General features: G+C 50.0%; 1 protein-coding gene across 1 annotated transcript; it reads left to right on the top strand.

The window, feature by feature from the left end:
• Window positions 1-11,410: 11,410 nt before the first annotated feature.
• On the top strand, window positions 11,411-21,441 carry LOC105076260 (keratin, type II cytoskeletal 75-like). Its single transcript, XM_074374827.1, has 9 exons — window positions 11,411-11,967; window positions 12,498-12,712; window positions 13,639-13,699; window positions 14,049-14,144; window positions 14,782-14,946; window positions 16,955-17,080; window positions 17,222-17,442; window positions 18,794-18,828; window positions 20,750-21,441. The coding sequence occupies exons 1-9, from the start codon at window positions 11,494-11,496 to the stop codon at window positions 20,986-20,988; spliced, it is 1,632 nt and encodes a 543-aa protein (XP_074230928.1). The 5' UTR covers window positions 11,411-11,493; the 3' UTR covers window positions 20,989-21,441.
• Window positions 21,442-22,116: the final 675 nt, after the last annotated feature.

The raw sequence follows: 22,116 nt of genomic DNA on the forward strand, positions 1-22,116 counted from the left end.
CACGCAGTACTAAATGAGTTGGAATGGATATCCTTTTACCCCAAGATAGTTGGGTACCACTGAGGAACTCCTCTTGACAAATGCTGGTAAAAATTCATAAAACTGTATTCCTAAAAACAGTGGATTGTACCATCTGTAAATTATATTCCATAATTTTGAAACAAAATGAAGCTGTCAAAAAAGTCAATGAGATAAATTAATAAAACCTCCGAACAGTGTTGTTTAGAGATTCTGTTTTGAAGTGCCATTGGCAAAAGATGAGACTGAAAGATAGTCCATGTTGACAGATGACACTCAGATTAGCATGGAGGTGGTCCTGGGTGAAAATATTCTCCTTTTGTGATGAGATAGCCAAATACCATTTTCAGTGTAAATTTTTATACAAATTTTGACAAGCAAAACAGATGTTAGAGGTTCATTATATTTTTCCCAGATATCAGTGTCAGGGTTATAATTTTGACTTTTAGGCAGAAACAGACTCTCTACATTTTTAGCCATGTTTACCCAAGCTTATTCTAGAATCTGGTTCCTCAGGCTTTCCATATCAGGTCCTGTCCTGATAGCACAAAGCAAGGAAAAAATCCATAAGACCAACAACACTCAATTCAGTTATAATACTTTTTGCTAATGTGAAGCTACGGTAGAGACCCTCTGCCCCGGTTACGAATCAAGTTGCAGTCTAGCCTTATTCCACGGTTGTCCACAAGTGGGCTAGAGCAGGTCACTAGACAGAAGCTTCAGGGATGGAGGAGACCTCTGAGGTTTGGTGACCTTCCTACCCTGCTATCACACAGCTGTAGGGTTTGACATCAAGGGCATGATGGAAGCAGAGTTTAGGAACTGCCAGGCTGTACAAAATCCCAAAAGCTGATAGGGAAACTGCCCAGTGAGCCAGGCTCAGACTCTGGTTCTCCCTCCCCATGTGAGAAACTCCATGACAGTAGGTGACTTATAGGCCTCCCTCCCTACCCTGGAGTGAGGGCCGGATGATTCCCCAGTTCTGTGGAGGCCAACTACATGCCAGCAGCCTGACAGTCCCAGCAGGCGTTACTATGTCAGTCGCCTGTGAATAGGGCCACCTGACAAAACAGAGGATGCCTAATTAAATTTGAATTTCACATAAACAGCAAAAATATTTTTGCCTAAGTAAGTCCCAAATATTTTATGGAACCCACCTATACAAAAAGAAATTGTTGTTTATCTGAATTTAAAATTGAACTGCACAGCTTATATTTCTATTTGTTAACTAGGGCAATCCGACCTATGAACTACAGACATATCTGAACTACTGGCATTAAATTACAGACAAGGGCACTGCTGGCTGGGCTGCCGCTCCGAACTTCTATTGTGAAGGGGCAGACTACAGGCAAGGACAAACCTAAGATCTTTCCCTCCACGCCAGCCCCTCCCTGCTACCTGAGGCACAGCCCCAGGCTACAGCTACTCCCTGCCCCTACACAGCCCTGGGCTCCTCTGGGGGTTCTTGCAGTTCCGTGTCATCATCAGTGATTCCTAATATCCATGGCTTCCGTGCGTTTCTACAATTTCTCAGGCTTGATCCTGGGGGAAGGAGACAGCAATACAGCCAGCTGGCCATTTTGGCCAGAACTTGAGCCATAGACTGTTGATTATGTGTGTGATTTATTAAAGGATGTTAATGTGAAGAAAAGGGTGACAGCAAATACATAAGTCAAAATATTAGTGATTGATTCTGAGAAGTGGGAGTTTGGGTAAATGTGATTTTACCTTTTGTACCTTTTTGCTCCATACAATATATCCTCATTTGCCCCCACTGAAATACGACTTTAATTACATGCTGAAATTCACACAATTTCTCTTCTGTTCCATTCAGCTCTTTGTGTGATCACACTGCTGTCATTACTAAGGCTTTCCATTCCTTGACGGTTTCTGATACAGCGATTTCTACTTGTTGCTTGTTTTCAATGTCTTCTGGTTATCCTCGTGCATTTTGTTTTGTGGCTGCTGTTGCTATTTGGTTTCCCTAGGTATCTTAATGGTCTTTGCCTTGTGAATTAGAACCCTTTCTTTCTGTCATATTTTTTTTAAATTGAAGTACAACCAGTTAGAACGTGTCAATTTCTGGTGTACAGCACAATGTCCCAGTCATGCATATATACACATATATTTGTTTTCTTATTCTTTTCCATTAAAGGTTATTACAAGATATTGAACATAGTTCCCTGTACTATATAGAAGAAACTTTTTAAAAATCTGTTTTTATATATAGTGGCTAACATTTGTAAATCTCAAACTCCCAAATTTATCCCTTCCCACCCCCTTTTCCCAGTAACCATGAGATTGTTTTACTATGTCTGTGAGTCTGCTTCTGTTTTATAGGAGTTAACAGTGTCCTTTTTTTTTCTTTCTTTTTTTAAAGATTCTACATATTTTCTAATCACTGAAAGGTAGTGCGTGAGAGTTTCTGATTTATGTAGCCAACCACCCTGCTAAACTTTATCCCAGCTATGATTCAGTGACAAGAAAGAGGCAGAGCCAAGATCCAAGGACTGATCTGCCTCCTTTCATAATCTGCACTCTTCCCAGGTCTAGGGAGGTGCCAACTCGCCCACGGACTCTTGGCTCCATCACCTCCCTCTCTGACCATGTGGAGAGGTGCAGGTGTGGACAAGGAGGGACTGTGACCTGGCATCCCCCACTGCTGCAGCCCTTCCTGGCTTGCTTGCCCTCTGGTGGAGATGCCATTGGGCTGGGGTGCTAAGAGCAGACACAGGAGTGGGTTCCTCACCTCAAATGGGCATCTGCTGGATCATGACATCAGCTGGTGACATACCCAGCACCAAGGGCAAACGCCAAGCGGTGTTGCCCTTGAGCTTGAGAATCCAGCCCACACTAGGAGGAAGAGGAGTGACTGCCTCTGCCCAACTTGGCACAGCATCCTGCTCTCTCCTCCTCCAGCCTGGACTCCACCCAAGCTTTATTGTGTCTTCCCTCCTCCTGAGAGCCCTTATCAGTCTCTGCAGCCTTATTTTTCCTAGTCTGACTTCTCGCTTATTCCTTGGTCATAAGGGAGTGACGAGTGGGATGTGACCTTCTTTAGCCTGTATGACACTCGTCTCAAAGCATGTTTTCCAAACCTCATTATATGCTCACATATACCCTGTGTCACAGCAACCCAGCAAAGTCACTCTGCAATGCAGTGAAAAGTCACCTGCGGCATAGCTACCTTCTGGACACTGCAGGTAATTTAAAGGTAGGTAGATGCTTTGTTTAGCACTGATTGAATTCAACTGAATTATGTGCCTACTCTTGGAAAAAATCTCTCTCACCTGGCAGAGTCAGAACTACACCCATAAACACACACACACAGACACACACACATCCCACGTAAATGGAGGCAAAGGTGATGTGTGCCAAGTATGAAGGTAGGTGAGCAACAGCAGGTCCAACTTCAGAGAGGCTGAGCGAGTGTCAATGCCTGCAAGTGAAGGGAAATTTTAAAAGATGTAGGGCAACCACATTTTAGAACTAAATGCAGAGAATATAGATACCTAAATAAACTTATCAAGATAGAGCGTAGAGGTGCTTATCTCATGGAGACATCACATGCTCCAGGAAAACGAAACAAAACAAAACCAACAAAAAGATCTCCATTCATTGCAGAGTCATACCCTCTAAATCATTCCAGAAAGAATCTCCAGAAATGTCACAGCTTCTCTGGAGAGAGGATTTTTCCCGTTTAACATTAGTCCATAAGAACCCTTTGATACTGAGTTGAATTCTCCTTGCTGAGGTTTAAGGGTTTTCCCTGGTGGCTACAGATCGGCCTCCGAGCATAATGCCGTTCACCTCTCCACACACCTTCCATTTCCCAATTCGCTTGTCATTTTCATTTGTTCAACCTGGGCTCATTCCAGGTTGGTGGACTCTTGCTTAATAAACCAGTGCTTGGGGCAAATGGAAAGCACTTTGAAGCATTCCTTTAAAAGGAATTAGTGTCTCTCATTGGCCAGATGGGAGCATATTCAGAATATCCATGGGGGTTAATCACACAGAGAGCCCTGATGCAGGGTCATATACCATTTCAGCCCTTTTCCTGGAAGGGAGGTGGGAGCAGTGCTCTGGCCGCTCGCTGTAACCTGCATCACAGACATGGCGCTGGTCCCTTCTGTGGAAACTATTTCTTCCCATCAGATTCCAGACATAGACCTGGTTTTGCAGAGGGCTTTTTCCTGGAAGCCCTCCTGGGAGGCTGTGTGTCAGTCAATCACACTGCAGGTGATAAGGAGAGCTGGCCAACTGGAAGAGTCGTCTGCTGAATCCTTCCAAGAGGTGAATTCTTTTGCAATAATGAGTCATGGGTCTTAATTTTTCATGCCTGTGTGTCTGGGCTTTTGAATATTTACCTTCTTAAAGCAAAGCACCGAGAGCTACCTGTTCTCTAGTTACCTTGAGTCAATTGCTCCCAGCTTAATGGCTCTCGGTTTCCCAACACCATGGTCATTGTCACCATCCTCATCATCAGTGTGTGCTCACTCGGTACCTGCAGGTCAGCAGGGTGTCAGACAGTCCAGAAAGAGGCAGGGACTCCGAGACCAAAGCTGGATGCCCCAGGGGCCCAGCCCTCCAGAGGATAGTGGAAAACATAGCCCCACACCCAGAAGATCCCCCCAGTGGAAATACCCAGGTAAACAGTGCATTACCGAGATGTCTCAGACAGGAACGCAGCTTTACAGACAAGGTGGGTGTGCATTCAGCAGATCAGCACAATCCCATCTCAAGGCTCTGTGGACGGAGTCACTCTGTGATATATCAGTGAGAAATGGCAAACCACGCCGGCTCCCCCGCCTCTCCTCCCATGCTCAGGAGGCTGCGTCCTCTTGCGTGAGCCTGAACGGTGGCCCTTGGAGGTTCGTCTGCAGCCCTCAGCAGCCATCCTGGGATCAGTCATGCTGCTCACTGTCTGAATTTCACATTTTAAAATTCAGTTTTATGCCACTTTATATGACTTAGTGTCTCATATATATCCGTTTGATCTTCCTAACAGCCCAGCAAGCCCCCGGGGGTGGACATGGTGCAGAGCAGCTGCCTGTTACCTAGCAGGGATTGGGTTGGTATGGGCACCAGCCCTGTGCTAGGGGACAGGGGACAAGAGTCCAAGTTCCAGCTTTACTCTCAACTTCTCATGGGACTCTGGGCCTCACTCTCCTCATCCCCAAAAAAGGGACATCTGTAACGTGCACTTCGTGAACTTTTCTGGAGCTGAGGCAAAGAGCAAGCACCTGGGGTCCAGACCCAAGGTCACAGCCTGGCCTCCTGGACACCCGGCGGGTGTGTCACAGCTCCAGGTGCCAGTCCCATGCCTACTTCTATACGTTCGGTGACATTGTATCATCATGGCCCATTTCCTGGATATAGGGGTGGTGACGGGGCCCCCTTCACTATCCCAGGGACTAGCGCATTGTAAGTCCCACAGACATTGGCTGAAAGAAGAAATGAACAAATGCATCTTGCCTGAAGGCTCAGGTCAGAGTAACTGGGGCTGAGAGAATGAGATTAGAAAGCAGGAGGGAGGAAAACCTTTCCACGATGTCCACATTCATGAGACACTGAGGCAGGGCACGCCCAGCACGGGGGTGAGGCTGACACTTCCGGCTGCTGCTTCCCAGCTGATGACACACACTCTCACCCTCTGCAGCAGCCCCTGAGCCCAGGAACGAGCCAATGGGATGGCATAAAGAGCCTCCCTGGTGCTCGAGTATCGCCCGGCCCACCCAGCCGGCGCCCACAGGCTGTGGCGACTTGCCATGTTTACGTCGCCGGGGTTTCTAGGTATTGTGTTTCTCTGTTCCCAGACGGTCCAGGAAGAGCCACCCCGGCGTCCCATTCCTCCCCAACTCTCCTCTCCCAGCAATGGTCCTGTTCAGCAGCACCAACCAGAGGGACTTGGTGAAGTGCCCCACTTCTGGGGACAAGGGAGGTCATTAAAGTGGCCAGAGGTTGATGGCCAAGACACACCAGATGCTTCCAGTTGCTTACTGTGGGGGCACACTGTGAGGGCCCTCGAGACACTGGCATCGTCCCACCCCCTCCCTCCGGGAAGAACCCCATCTGTGCTTCCCAGGCGACAGGGGCTTTTCTCAGCAGGCTCTAATGATGTGAGTGGGGCTCAGAGCAAATGAGGTGTCAGAGCGGTTGGGAGCTCCGACTGGGCTTCCAATGGCCACGTGGTTCCTGCTCTGGGTTTCTTCCTCTCTGAGGCTCCTTCAGCTCTAAAGATTGACTCTGTTCCTTCGCTTCACCTCTCCATCCAGACACACCCAGTCGGCACCACATTCACATGTAGATGATCGTTTTGTGAATGTTCTTAAGATGTGTGTGTCCGTGTGTCTGTGTGCTTCATGCGTCCACATCCATCAGGTGTATCTCAAACTCCTGATCGTGGAGGACAGGGGCTGCTCCATCTTGCTTCTGTTAAGCACACATTTGAATGGAAAGAGCATCTCACTTTGCTGCTAAAATTGACGAAGGGGACTTGAGGGCTTCCCGCCCACCTGTCCCAGGCTCTGCACTCGCCCATTGAATCTGGGCCCAAGTGAGAGGCCAGGTTTCAGTGGAAGGGAGCAGCCCAGGTGAGGGCTGCTACATGCCAGTGCACGTCCCAAGTCCTCAATCTTGGTGGTTACTTGAGGTCAACTGGCACGTTGAAAGAGGAATTGTTGGCACTGGATGTGGGAGCAGAGGGGGCTGTGAGGTGGAGGGTCTGACCCCTGTAGAGGCAGGCTGGGTGGTGCCTGTTAGAGACACCAAGTCGGCTGCCCTGGCATGAATGGTCAAGGTTGAAGAGTGTTTCTGGTGGGATATCTCAGGTGCCATCACAACAGAATTACCTTCTCTACACTCAGCCCCTGGGAGTTGTAAGCTGGGAGACCCAGGTTGTGACTGTATCTACCAACGACCTCAGCCTCCTTTCTCTCTCAGTGTAAGCTCCAGGAGGGAAGGGGTTGGTCTGCTTTGCTCACTACTGTATCTGCTGTGGCTGGAACAGGGAGGCATATAGAAGGTGCTAGTAGGTATTAGCTACGGGCAGGACTCTCCGAGACAGTAGGAGGGGGCAGTCGAGGAGGGATCTAGCATATTGAAGGATTGGGGGTGAGGGGAGGGGGCCTGGGTCCTCAGATGCTGTGCCCAGGGACCCTGGCTCTGTGCATTAGGCCAGCCTGCTCTAGGGGATGACCTGATCCCCTGTGCCCCCTCCACCCTGCCCTCCTCTGGCCCCAGCCTGGTTGGAAAGCTCCTTGGTGCGTCCCACACACTTAGAAGGTAGGTCTCCAGGCCATCCTCCCCTCCTCCCCAACCTCAAGCCCTGGTTACCACCCTGGCCCAGTAGCCTTGAAATCCACCAAAGCCAAGGGCCTCAGGGTCCCTCTGAGATGGGAGAGGCCATCCTAAGCAGAAGGTGCCCGGAACGGGGAAATGGAGGAGTTTGGCCTTCCCAGCCTTGGTCACCAGAGCGCATACCAGGCTTTGGAATCCACCACACCTCAAACCTCAAGAAGACTCCTCCCAGACAAACGCAACAATACAGGGTTGGAGAGACTCAGGAGATTTGGAGAACAAAGAGGGATGCGTTAATAAGGCTCTTCCTGAAGTTAGACTGCCTGTGCTGGGTGAATTCTCCCACCCTATGTAGGTGTGAGGAGGCAGGGCAGGGGAAAGGACTCACCCCAACCCTCAGAGGTGACCCCTGACCATCAGGAAGCCAAACAGGTGGGAAAGGATGCCAATGTGCAAGCCAAGCACAGGCCTGCTCAGGGAACAAGGGTGAAGGTCCTCGGCACAATTTATTTGAGAAGGCTTCTCAGGGGAGAGTTCAAAGCAGAATTCTAAAGGAGGTTAAAATCAAAACAAAAAACCTCATTGGCAGGAAGGAAAGCAAGGGTGTTCACAGTCTCTAAGTTTTGTTTTTTTTTTTAATTATTTATTTTGGGGTGTGGGGGGGTTAGGTTTATTTAATTAATTATTATTTTTTTTTAATGGAGGTATTGGAGATTGAACCCAGGACCTCCTGCATGCTAAGCACATGCTCTACTATTGAGATTTACCCACTCCCCAGTTTGGGGGTTTTAAAGGCTGTTGGAGAGGCCAGGGTGTCCTAGGCATTCATGGAGACATCATCCACCAGGGTAAAGGTCACCACAAAGGTCAAAGGTCATAGAAGAGGAAGTGAAGGAGGAAGAGAGGTAAGACTTAACTATTTCTATCTGCTTCAGCAAAGTCAGCAAGTAAGACCATTTGCCTTTGGAAGGAGGAGTCCAGGTGGAAATTTTAGAGAGAGGAAGGAGGGAAGGAAGGAAGTGGGCAGCCTCAACCAAGAGGTGAGGGCTGAGGGGAATAAGTGGAAATGAGACGAGATGCTGGTGCCTGGAATGGGGCTCCCAGGAGAGGGCTTGTGAAAGAAAGGCGTGACCCAGGAGGGAAGGCAGCCTGGAGCAGCTTCCACACGGGGAGCTCGGGGGCCCCCATTCCCGTGGACACGCCAGCTCAGGCACTCCCAGCCTCAACTCTCCCCCAGCTCTTGTTCCACAGAGAGCTCTGAAGAGTTTATTCAGCACGGTTCAGGAAACAAGTGTCCCCTCTTCTGGGAGAATTATCATGCCATGAGCACAGAAAACAAAGACAATGATTCTTTCCACCTCAGACGCACGCACCACCCCAGGGAGGACCTGGACACATTGGCAACCAGGTGAGAGAACTCCTGTGCTCCTCCTGGCCTGTATCAACAAAAGCGATGATTCACGGGTTCCCTGTGGAAACTGAGACTCTCAAACAATCTCTCAATGGAGAAGAGGCCCACCCCCTGGCCTCAGTCCCAAGGAGGAAATAGTCCAGAGAACAGAGAATGCCGCTCCAAGGGCTAAGCTGCCATTCCAGGCAGGTGAGCCGCTGCCAACCCATCAGTTGTCCCTGCAAAAGGACACCTGTATGGAGAGACCCCGGGATCGAGTTCTGCTTCTCTCTAGCTTGGCAATGATGGTCAGCTTCACTTACCATTCAGGGACTCAGTTTCCTCATCCACAAAACAGAGACTGAATCCATTTCAGCTCCTCTCTCACTCTCCCATTCTTCAAACCCACTGCAGGAAGCAAGAAGGCAGCAAAGGAGAGGGTTCAGAGAAGAGGGAACCCTCCTACACTGTTGGTGGGAATGTAGTTTGGTGCAGTCACTATGGAAAACAGTATGGAGATTCCTTTAAAAACTAAAAATTGACTTAACCCTATGATCCAGCAATCCCACTCCTGGGCATATATCCAGAGAAAACTCTTAACTCAAAAAGACACCTGAACCCCAATATTCATAGCAGCACTATTTACAGTAGCCAAGACAAGGAAGCAACCTAAATGTCCATCAACAGATGACTAGATAAAGAAGATGTGATATAGAATACTACTCAGCCATAAAAAAGAATGAAATAATGCTATTTGCGGCAACATGGATGGACCTAGAGATTATCATACTAAGTGACAAAGATAAATACAGTATGATAACACTTATATGTGTAACCTGAAAAATTGAAGCAAATGAGCTTATTTACAAAACAGAAACAGACTTAACAGACATAGAAAACAAACTATGGTTCCCAAAGGGGAGGGGTAAATTAGGAGTTTGGGATTAGCAGATACAAACTACTATGTGTAAAATAGATAAAGAACAATGTCCTTCTGTATAGCACAGGAAAACTATATTTAATATTTTGTAATAACCTACAATGAAAAAGAATATATATATATATATGTATGTACGTACAACTGAATCACTATGTTGTACACTAGAAACTAACACAACATTATAAATCAACTAAATGTCAATTTTAAAATAGAAATTAGCAAGATCAAAGAAGATCTAACAATTTCTCTGTCTGACTCTCCCCCGCCCCTGTGGTGGGGTCGGGGAGGTGAGATGCAGAAGAAAGGGAGTGAGGAGCCTTGGAGATGCCTTATCAGCTTAGACTGATGGGGGGCTGGAAGGCATGGTCAACAGGACTAACAGGGCAACAAAGAACAAGTCCTCTACTCAGTGCAGACACTGGAGCTCTTTTGATGGATGATGGAAGGGTTGGAATCCCTGGCCATCAACAGGAGGAGGGGCTGGTCAGGCAGATTCTGGAACAAGGCAGCCTCGAACAGAGCCAGAAGGCAGTGCTTTACCGTGTACCACCTTTTCATAAGTTATTCAGAGTGCTTCTATTTTGTTTTCCCAACAGGACCAGGAGCCTGTTATGAAAGAAAAAGGATGTGTATTGTGCTTCTTCCAAATCCGCACAGGACTTGCTGCAGGACGGACACCCTGCTGGTGCATCCTGTACACACGCGGGATGGTATCAGGAGAGAAGACTCAACAAACATTTGGCTCGGCATTTATGCATCCTCTGCATTGCAAAATTTGTTTGCCCACTCGAGCAGTCATCGCAAACCCCACTTTCCAGACACCCAAATCGAGGCCCAGAGAACTTTCATGACTGGGCTCGTGGTTCACCACTAGGAAGCAACAGGACTGGGATTCCAACCCATCTTCCCAGGGGGAGGGTATAGCTCAAGTGGCAGAGCACTTGCTTAGTATGCATGAGGTCCTGGGTTCGATCTTAACCCCAGTACCTCCTCCAAAAATAAATAAACCTATTACCACCCCAAAAAATTATTTAAAAATTAAAAAAAAAAAAAACACAAGCTCATCTTCCCACTCTCACGACTTTTCCCCACGTGAGCAGGGGGCCTGGCCTTGATAGTCACGCTGTACTGGAGTAGACAGGACATATGCGTGGGCACAAACACACCCAGAATGTCATGTGTGACCCACACAATAGAGATGGCTGCTTCCGAATAAAATAAAGGGGCAATCAAAACAGAGTGGATTCCTAAGACAGATGGGTATTGAGCAGGATTTTCAAGATCCAGAGGGACAGGTTGGGCAGGAGGGGGTGGGTTCGGTGGAGGGGTGGTGGGAGGAATGTGGAATAATTGCTGGGAAAGTGCTCGGGGGTAAGATGCGCACCTAAGGAACAGGAAGGGACAGGGAGAGTGAGCCGCAGTCACTGGGGTTGACACAAGGTGTTTGCACAGGAGGGAGCTGGTCCCAGGCCTAAGAAAGCGGTTTAGAAATGAGGCAGTGTTTTCTGAGTCCATTACAAGATGTGTAACTAGGACATGACTGCCAGCAATTAATGTGCCTCTCATTCATCTGCTGATCAAGTTGTGACTGGAAAAGCATTTCCACGTGGGGGAGGGATGCCAGGGAACCAACCAGAGGCTTTTACACCACTTCCAGAGGGGAGCTGAGTGTGGGTTCAGGGCTGGCAGACGCCGAGGGGATGCCATCAGAGGCCTGCACGAGCATGCCCCGCCCCTTCTGGAGGCCCATAAAAGCCCAGGGGGCTCCCCAGCTGCCCTGTCTTCACTCTCCCACTCAACACGAACCGGCATCAGGAGCCCTCCTCGCCAACCTTTCGCAGCCACCATGTCCAGGCAGTCCTCCATCACCTTCCAGGCCAGCAGCCGCAGGAGCTTCAGCACAGGCTCGGCCACCATCCCAGCCACCGGGCGTGCCCGCTTCAGCTCTGTCTCTGTGGCCCGCTCCCCGGGGACCAGTGGGGGGCTGGGAAGGACCAGCGGCGCGAGGGCTGGCTTTGGGAGTCGCAGCCTCTATAACCTTGGGGGGACAAAGCGGGTCTCCATTGGTGGGTGTGGCAGCAGCTTCCGAAGTGGCTTTGGTGGCCGAGCAAGCGGTGGGTTCAGGGTGGGCGGTGGATTTGGCTGTGGGGGCCCTGGCTTCTCCGTCTGCCCCTCTGGAGGCATCCAAGAGGTCACTGTCAACCAGAGTCTCCTCATGCCTCTGAACCTGGAAATCGACCCAACCATCCAGCGGGTGCGGAAAGAGGAGCGTGAACAGATCAAGACCCTCAACAACAAGTTCGCCTCCTTCATCGACAAGGTGAGCTGGGGGCTGCATCTGGTCCATGGGGGTGGGGTGGCTGGAACTCTTGGAGTCCCGATGGTCCAACATTCCTGTGGAAAAAGCGCATCCGCTCAACAAACATCTCCTGAGGGCAGAGGCATTTGCGGGGGTAGGGGCAGCCTGCCCCACAGGACTTGTGGGAATTTCCCCTCATCCTCCTGGGGACCCTTGCTGGCTGGTTCAGTCAACACCAAGAGAGGAGTGGAGTTGTTGAGTCCACTGGGCAAACCAACCTAACCCAGAGCAGACTGTGTAGACATGCTCATCCAGGGATGGAGGCTCCCTATCAAGGCCTCCAAGCCCCACTGCACTAGCTCTATGGAGCCCCAGAGAACATCAGGGGAACCTCGAGGGCTTTCCCACTTTGACTTGGAGTTGGCAATTACATCATTGGCAGATCAGTATCAGATGAAAAGCGTACTTTTCTTCTCTCCCATCTTACTTGGGAATGGCTGGCTCTGCCTCCCCGGTTTCTCAAGACTTTCTTCTCTTCCTTCCCCATCCAGGTGCGGTTCCTGGAGCAGCAGAACAAGGTCTTGGAGACCAAGTGGAGCCTCCTGCAGGAGCAGGGCTCCAAGACCATGAGGCAGAACCTGGAGCCTTTCTTTGAGGCCTACATCAACGACCTCCGGCGGCAGGTGGACAGCATCACCACTGAGAGGGGCAGGCTGGATGCTGAGCTGAGGAGCATGCAGGATGTCGTGGAAGATTTCAAAGTCAGGTGAGTGTGAGTCCCTTCTGGTCACATTCAGTCATCCCAGGATCCCTCTTCGTTAGGACCAGAGGGGTGCAAAGGAGGAAATGCCCATGTCAGGGAGGTTTGGAACTTGCCGTCATTATCCCATGAGATGAAGACAGCATGGTGTGGGATAACAAGGGGACTCTCATCTCATGCATCACTATTAACAAGAAGCCCATTCTTAACTCTGCATGACCGAGAAGGGATATCTGCGTCATCTAACAAAACATTGCTGCTCTGCAAAGCAATGTGTTAGTTTACAGTTAGCATATTATTTAACTCCATTGGCCATGAGTTCTGTTACTGAGATGCTTACATTTCTGAGATGCACCTGAGAGTATAAACCAGGCAGTCTGATCCTCCTTGAGGAGGCAAATTTGACTGGCTGTCATCCAGGCTGCAGAACGTGAGGTATCCAACAGAAAGGATGGTCCTCGCCGATCCCTTAGCCGGCTCGCCCTGAGTTTCTGAGTTAGAGCAACACCTGCTTACTGAAAGCACACTATTTAAATGGTTGCCCTGAGGTTTAGCAAAAACATATCAAAATTAACTGGAACAGCGTCCTAAACAGACACAGTCTACCCCCATGGTCCAGCAGGCACCTGAGGCAGCAAAAGTTTTTAAAGATTGGAGGTATGCATCTCTAAGAAGATGGAGTTGCCCAAGTACTTCTTTCTCTTCCCATCAGCTCCAGGCTCACCTTCTAGTCTTACAAAAGAAAAAAGAAAAAAAAAATCTGGCGGAAGAAATTATTCCCCTTTTATAGAGGAAGGAATAGTGGTTAGGTGAATCACCCAAAGTCACACGCAGGTCAGCAGAAGAGCTGGGGAGGATTTGAGGTGTCTTAACTCTTGCTAAGGTTCAATCAAGCCCTTGCTCAATGACATGCCCCCTCTCTGCGCTTACAGGTATGACGATGAAATTAACAAGCGCACGGCCGCCGAGAATGAGTTTGTGTCTCTGAAGAAGGTGGGTGGAAACGTCTCCCAAAGTAGAAGATTCAAAACTGAATCTTGAAGTGTGAGATGACCCACCCTTGGGCCACCCAAAAACAGGGACAGCAACCTTGAGACTAGCTAGAAAAATCAAACCTGCCAAAACGCTCCCTTCACATTTATGGCCTCAGTGACCCTGTTTGGGTTTCTGTTAGCCCAGGGAACTCAAGCCAGCAGTTCCCAGCAATCACCCATCCCCAATTCCAAACCCCAGAGTTGCTCAGATCTAATCTAGAAGGGCTGGGAAGGAGTCTGCCCAGATTCTTTTGGACATGCTGCCTGGGGCCAGGGTCTCAGAGGGGCATCCTGTGCTATCATTCCAGGACGTGGATGCCTCCTACATGAACAAGGTGGAGCTGGAGTCCAAGGTCAACTGTCTGACTGATGAGATCCACTTCTTCCGGATGCTCTTTGAGGCAGTAAGAGCCTACAAGTGTTCTGGAGGGTAGCAAGGAGGGAGTGCTGGTTCCAAATCCCAGGCTATTGGGTAACATTCCCAAAGACTCAAGACCCATCTCTCCCTTCCCCCTCTCAGGAAAGTTCAAAAAAGCAAGCTGCCTCTCAGTTCATTAGTCAGGTGCTTCTTGGCCTTTGAAGATGTCTCATTCTGGGCACTGCCACTCTGAGGCAGAGACCTGGGTCTGTGGAAGAGGACGAGGGGTAGGGGGTGATGAAGTCACACTGTGCTGGGGCAGCAGGGTCCTAAAAATCACCCTGAAGAAAACTTTAATGCTGGCATATGAATCACATATTTCATATTCAACTTGATATAATTTGGATTCAGAGAACATTTACCTTCCTTCCACACTCAGGGTAAAAACACAGAGGGGAGCTTTGAGAAGGGACGCTGGGGACACACTCCCATCACACTGATCTGTGACTCAGTCTCCTCAGGGTTTGGCATGGGAGCCCCTAAATGGCTGGCATGAGAACTGGAAGAATCCCTGCCAGGGATGCCAAGGAAGGGATTCCTGGCTTAGATGGGTGGTCAACCGCCTGATTTCAGGACCCCTTCTTCTTTATGCTGGGTTCACACTGAGTTTACTGGCTCTGCAGGAGCTGTCCCAGATCCAGACCCACATCAGCGATACATCTGTGGTCCTCTCCATGGACAACAACCGCAGCCTGGACCTGGACAGCATCATCGCCGAGGTCAAAGCGCAGTACGAGGACATCGCCAACCGCAGCCGGGCCGAGGCTGAATCTTGGTACCAAACCAAGGTGAGTATGAGCACCTCCGTGAGAGGCTCCAAAGCTAGTTCTCTGAAGCCCCAGATCATCATCTAACCACTAGCCATAAGCCCCAGGAAGCGTGACCATTTCTGTTTCTTTCAACTTGGCAGAAGAGTCTTTGATGCTATGAAAACTTAGCTTGAAATGCGCATGGAAACCTGGATACACATGCACACTGATATGTGATCAGTCAATGCTGGGTGCTCAAATGGACACCACTCCCTTACTAAGTGGTTGGGGGCTGGGTGAGACTCTGAAACAACCAAGAAACAGTCATAAAGCTGTTTCTAAAGGGCGTGTTTATTCAATATATATTTATGGAGCTCTTGCAACATGCTAAGCAGGGTTCCAGAGTTGTGAATGAATAAACTGCAAAAAAAACCCAAGGTCTGGGAGGCCATGAAGTGAATGAACAGTCACAGACGGGAAGAAGACAGCATTAATAAAACGCTTCCAAGAAAAGGTGGACTTTCAGTCTGTCTTGGAAGCAGCAAGGGACGAAAGATCGCCAAGGACTAGGGAGAGGTTTCAGGCTGAGCAAGCAGCCCTGTGGGGCTGGAAGGTAGACACGAGCACTTTGCTGAGCAAGAGAATTTGTAGTGAGAAGAGGGAGGTTGGGATGCCCATAGAGAGTTACTGTCCAGAGGTGCAAATGGCCAGAAGGTTTAGGCTTTGGAGGGATGGAGTAGCGTGGATGGTCTAACCCATGAGATCAGTTCTCTGCCAAATGTAGATGATTTTCCAGGGCAGCTGCTCGCCTACAAGCTGGCTCCCTTCCTTGCCCTGCTCTGGGCACTGCCTTAGTCCTTACCACTGCAACCTCCTAGAAAGGAAGCAGGGTGTCAGGTGCCAGGGGTGCACAGGGCAGAGGCAGAGGCAGCCCCTTGACAGTGAGTGGAGGTGGGATGCGCTTTACCACGGGGTAAATGATTCCTTTTGTTGATGAGGCCATTGTTCCCTTTAACTGTGCGTATCTAGAAACTAAGAAGCCGAGCTATTCAGCACTTTCAAAACTGGACAGATCTTCACTCAGGCAGGGGTTCTTCTTCCTTTGAGAAAGGTGTGGGTTCTCTCCAGTCTGAGGAGACAGGATGCATTTATTCCTCCTGAATGAGTATGTCCTGGATCCGCACCATTAGACAGAGAGCCACTGAGATGGAAGATTCTGTTACAAAGTCTTCAGAATGAGGTCCTCTACAGCCTGGGCTCCATCCAACACCATTTCCCTCCATCTCCCTATTTCCCCAGTACTGGCGTCTGGGGGAAAATTCTTGGTCGCAACTGGTCTGGATGTACATCTCATGACCAAGAACTCCCCAAGGACAGTTACCAAGCCGCCCCTGATCCCTAGAGCTTTCCACACTCTTTCCTGTCCCAGGGGCTTCACACACAGGCCATTTCCCTTGTCTGGAATAGTCTCCCCTAAGCCAATCGCTTAGGTCACTCCTTCAGCACACGGCTCGAGCATCTCCACCCCTGAAAGGACTTCCCTGACCATCTCCCCCTACTTCCATATCTAGGTCAGATTCTTTTATCACACTCTCATAGGCCCCAGCTCACTTCCTAAGGGACACTTGTCTCAGTCTGGAACTATAAATTCGATAATATGCTGACTTGACTATTGTTTATCTCTCCCAATAAACTATAAAACAAGAAAAGCAGGGGTCTTATTATGCTCTTGTGATATTCCCAGAGCCTGGGACATGGCTGGCAAGTAGATGGGCTCAAGAAATGAGCGAGAGGAGGGGATAGCTCAGTGGTAGAGCGCGTGCTTAGCATGCATGAAGTGCTGGGTTCAGTCCCCAGTACCTACATTTAAAATAATAAATACTCCCCTGCCCCTGAAAAAAAGAAAAGAAATGAGCAAGGAAATGTGTGGATGATGAGTGAATGGATGGCCTGCTCGGAGCACTGAGGGCCAGGCTGTGCACACAGGAAGTGCCCACGTCGGCGCTGTACGGGGTGACTGACTCTGCTCTGGTTCTGGTTCTGTCAGTACGAGGAGCTGCAGCAGACAGCGGGCCGGCACGGCGATGATCTCCGCAACACCAGGCATGAGATCTCCGAGATGAACCGGGTGATCCAGAGGCTGAGAGCTGAGATCGACAGCGTCAAGAAGCAGGTAAATTCTGGCAGGACCGACCGCTCCCCACACACTCATTTTTCCCAGGTCAATCTGCCACCCTTATAGGACTCCTACCCAAGAAGCACCACACCTTCAGGGGCTGTCAGTAAACCTCATGGCTTCCTCCTTTCCTTACAGTGCTCCAGCCTGCAAACAGCCATCGCCGACGCAGAACAGCGTGGAGAACTGGCCCTCAAGGATGCTCGGGCCAAGCTGATGGACCTGGAGGAGGCCCTGCAGAAGGCCAAACAGGACATGGCGAGGCTGCTGAGGGAGTACCAGGAGCTGATGAACGTCAAGCTGGCCCTGGACGTGGAGATCGCCACCTACCGCAAGCTGCTAGAGGGCGAGGAGTGCAGGTGAGGGCAGACGCACCAACTCCACCCCCGCTGCCTCGGCATTCCGAGGTTACTGCAGGCCCCTCCTTGCCTGGAAAAAGGAGGAAAATGTAGGTGGAATTGGGCTGTGACAAAGAATACAGGTGCAATTTCTTTCCACGTAGTGAATCATTATCAAATTCCCATATTTGAGGTACAAACTACTTTTAGCACCACATAGAAATCTAGGCCCTGATCTGATCGAAACAATTAAATTCTATCAAAGGAGAAATCTAGTTACATGGCAGGTCTGGATGTATGGTATGAAAGACTGGGCTGAGGATAAACTAGGCTTTGGGCTTTGAGGTCTACCACTAACCAGCCATGTAACCTTAGGAAAGTCAGTGTCTCCTCTCTGGCCTTCAATTTCTTCAGTGATGGAAGAGAGAGGCCAGGTCACACGATCCCCAAAGCTCAATGAGAACCTTGTGCTCTGCCAATTACCAGCTGTGTGACCAAGGGCAAATTACTTGACCTCTCCATTCTTCACCTGTAAAGTGGGGATAACCATCGTTTCTATCTCATGTCATTAAGAAGGTTAAAGTGAGGGACTACACATGAAGCTCTGAGAAAATGTATGGGACACAGCAAATGGTCAATAAATGTTAGCCATCTTTCGATTTTGTGGCCAAAGACGTGGGCTTTGGAGTCAAATGCATTTGACTTCAAATCCAGCTTTGTGATCATGAGCAAGTTAATTAACCTCTCTGACCTCCAATTTCTCCATCTGTAAAACCAAGATAATAATACCTCCTTAATGGCATTGTTGAGAGAATTAAGTGGCATAATGTCGGTAACGGGTAGGCAGCCCTCTTTAAGATTCTAAGTGTATGATTATGAATGAATGCCACTTCTGTCCTCAAGATGCTAAAGCAAAATTACTCTAGTTGCTTCAACAATGATAGACTGATTATTGCTATCGTTACACGTATGACTCAGACTCGTCTCCACACCTGTTAATAACCTCAGTGAGTGACAATAGCCCATTGTTGAAAAAGAGATCTTGTTCGATGACAGCCCTGCCTTTCCAACTGACACTAGTGTACGCTTAGTTTTAATTTTCTTAAGGTGACTACCCAGTTTACACCAAAAGTGTGTTTCTGAAATTACAAGTTTTACTCCTATGAACCTCAAACTCCACATTATTTCATTCATTAGTTTATAATTTTTACTACTACCGGTACTTAAATAATTTCAAACCCATGACTTCCACAGTAAAAATAATTAAGAGGTTTTTTTAGCGCATTTAAAACAATTGCCAAAATGCCTTTTCAAATGCTCACAAGCTGCTGGACGCCACAGTAACCTTCCTTCTTCCCCTCCTCCCAATCAGGCTGAGTGGAGAGGGTGTTTCTCCAGTTAACATCTGTGAGTATGACATTTGGAGTGTACGTGCCCGGGGGCTGCCGAGGTGGTGGGCATGCTGGAGGGTGGTGGGGATGCGTGGGGCATTGGAGGGCATCCCACCGATGGAGTTCATTTTGAGCAGTTTCGAGGCTCTGAATTGGTTAAAAAGAACTGCATTAGGAGAGAATCTTTAATGTCACAATTCTTACCTCTCTGCAAATGAGATGATGCCACAGAGGGAGCAATGGTAAGATTGCTGTAACACCTCCGCACTGGTTTGGAAGGACCCTGGCTGCACCTCACCTCCCAGAATTCCACACCTTTCTTGCAGGGGTTGCAAGTCTAGCTCAGAGATGAGTGCTCGCTGCAGGCAGGATATGAAAACTCCCATCTGCCCTCAGCCTTTGGAGGGAGCCTTCGCACTGGGCCCTAGAGCGCTGTCAGTTAGGCGCCCCTTCCTGGAGAAGCCCTGCTGCTCAGCTTAATTTGATAGAGTGTAACTGTAGTTACCAAGGGTTTCCAGGCAGTGGGAGCTTCGTAAAACCTGGCAGTTGGGTGTAGCTACTCAGAAACAGGAGAAGCATTAGTTTGCAAGCTGGTAAGAGCACCAGTCATCACTTACAGAGCTCAGTGCTGGCACCGTGAGGCCAAGAAAGGACTTTTACAGCTCACACTCTGCAAGTGAGTTCATTTCTCTTTATGCGCGATTCACCAAAGCCATTGATTATATTAACCCTAGACTCTAGAAGGCAGATCCCTCTGAACCACCCAGGGGTCCTGCTTCCCTGAGGTCTTTGTCTAGTGGCTCCAGAGACCCTCAAAGCTAATTTTGGGAATGGAGGACATAACCTCTAAAGTTTCCTCTGTCTTGACAGTACCTAAAAGTCTGTATTTCCTAAGGTCACCACAACACAGTATCACAAACTGGGTGGCTTAAACCAACAGAAATGTATTGTCTCACAGTTCTGGAGGCCAGAAATCCAAAACTGGGGTGTCAGCAGGGCCCTGCTCTCTCTAAACCTGTAGGGAGAACACTTCCTTGCCTCTTCCCAGCATCTGGTGGTGCTGCCAGTTCCTCCATCACTCCAATCTCTGTCTCTGTGATCATGTGGCCATTCCCCTGCCTCTGTCTTCATGGACATCATCCCTCTTCTAATAAGGACGCTAGTCACACTGGATTGGGGCCCACCCTAATAATTTTATCTTAACCTGATTACATCTCCAAGGTCTTATTTCCAAATAAGGTCACATGACAGGTAGTGAGGATCAGGACTTCAACCCACCCTTTTGGAGGACACAGTTCATCCCATAACAGAGCCCATTTTTCATTTCAACTTTCCTTCTGAAGAGCCGAAGGGAGGGTACTAGATATTTAAGGTGATGGGTGGTTACGAAAGTTAGGAAAAGAGCGGGTTGGCGGGAGGAAAGGGGCAGAGCTGGCTGGCCAGCAGGTCACCCGTCAATGGGTCTGTCAAAAATATTCCAGCCCCGCTCTGGGATTCAGAGTATAGACCAGGGGACACAAAGGGAAACCTATGCCGGCCCTACTGTGAGCTTCCAGAAGGAGGAGAGTCACCAGAGCCAGGCCCACAGAGGCAAACGAGGACAGAGTAGCAGGGGAGAGTGCGGGGGAACCAAAGGAGTAGGCAGGTGGACAGCTTCCCAGAGGAGAGAAGTCCCCAGTAGTTCTGGGAGAAAAAGAGAGGCCCCAGGTAGCAGAGAGGAGGCAGGAAGCCGTTCTGGGCTGGGAGAATGCGGGGCGCTGGGGCGCAGGGGAGTCCAGGCTGGGACACAGGGCAGTGACCTCACTAAGGGGGCGGGAGAGCTGGAAGAAGGGAAACCACCCACCCGTACCCCGACGGACTTCGGGGCACTGGCCCTGATGCCCCAAATGTCCTTTTTCCTGCCCTTGATCCTGATCACGTCTCCTCTCTTCCGGCAGCTGTGGTCACCTCCACCGTCTCCAGTGGCTACGGCGGTGGCAGCGGCATTGGAGGCGGAAGCCTGGGCCTTGGTGGGGGCAGCAGCTTCTCCTTTACCACCAGTGGCGGGCACAGCCTGGGGGCGGGCCTGGGGGGCGCTGGATTCAGTGCCTGTAGCAACCGGGGCGCCGGGGGCAGTGGCTCCAGCGTCAAGTTTGTCTCCACCACGTCCTCCAGCCGGAAAAGCTACAAGCACTAAGGGCAGCCATGCCGTTCCCTCACCCCTGCCCCAAAGCCCGCTCCGCCAGCTCACCCGGCCTGCCTGCACTGGCCCCCGCTCTCCTAGGTGCTGCTCCCTGCCTCCCTTCCACGAGGCTCAGCTGTGTGCCAGGAAGCCTGGCATCCTGGCTAAACCCCATTCCCCAGCCTAAGCCAGTCTCTGCCCTCTCGACAGTCCCCAGACTGCTCCTGGCATCTACTCTGTGCCAAAGCCTGCTCACTTTCAAAACTCACAGCTCATCTTTCGAAGACTCTCCGTTAGCTCCACCTCACTCCCTCCCTCCCTCCAGATGCAGAGATGGGTAGTCTGTCTCTCCCAGGCCATCTCCATGTCAGTCCACCTAACTCACGATGCTTAAAAGCTGCCTGCTGGGAGTGAGGGCTCCCTCTCTTCCCCCACAGGAATGTGTCTATTAAATGCATGTGTAATGTGTTTGGTATCCAGCCCTCTGTTTGGAATGGTGATGGAGCACAGAGCAGTTCCCCTCCTCCTCCAGACCTCCTCCCAGGACAGGGAGGGCTCAGAGCACACCAGACCTTCCCCCTTCCCCTCAGAGCTAAGAAGGCTGACTGGGGAGATGGGAGGGGCAGGAGGGCAGAGCACTGGCCAGACTTCCTCCCCAGGCTTCCGCCCACATCCTCCTACCTCTTGTAAGGATGCCTCCTTTGAGAAGCCCAAGCCCCTGGGCAGAAGCTCTGCCCAGCCTCCCCAGTCTGTTTGTCATGCAGGGCAGTGCTGTCCCCTCCCAAAACCAGACTGTGTTCTGAGGCCACTGACGTAGGGTGGGCGGCCCAGCCCTTTGCCAGAGAAGGGTCGATTGTTCCCTGACAGCTTCCAACTTGCAGACCTGAGCAGGGAAATAACAGGCCAGAAGAGGAATTAAAAGTCAGCCCTAGGGGGAACCCTTCCACCCAGCAGACAGGCCATTTAGGCCCATAACTGCAGGCAGCGTGAGACACCCAAGAAGCTCCCACATTCCTGAGTTTACTGTCTCCGGACCCCTCCCATAGGGCGTGAGCCCCTGGCATTGCCCAGAGTGGGGCCAGCCCGTGTGGGCTTGGAGGGAGTGGGGTCAGGACTCAGAACCACATGCAGAAACCAGGGATC

This window comes from Camelus bactrianus, chromosome 12, assembly GCF_048773025.1.
Source record: "Camelus bactrianus isolate YW-2024 breed Bactrian camel chromosome 12, ASM4877302v1, whole genome shotgun sequence".
Classification (NCBI taxonomy): Eukaryota; Metazoa; Chordata; class Mammalia; order Artiodactyla; family Camelidae; genus Camelus; species Camelus bactrianus.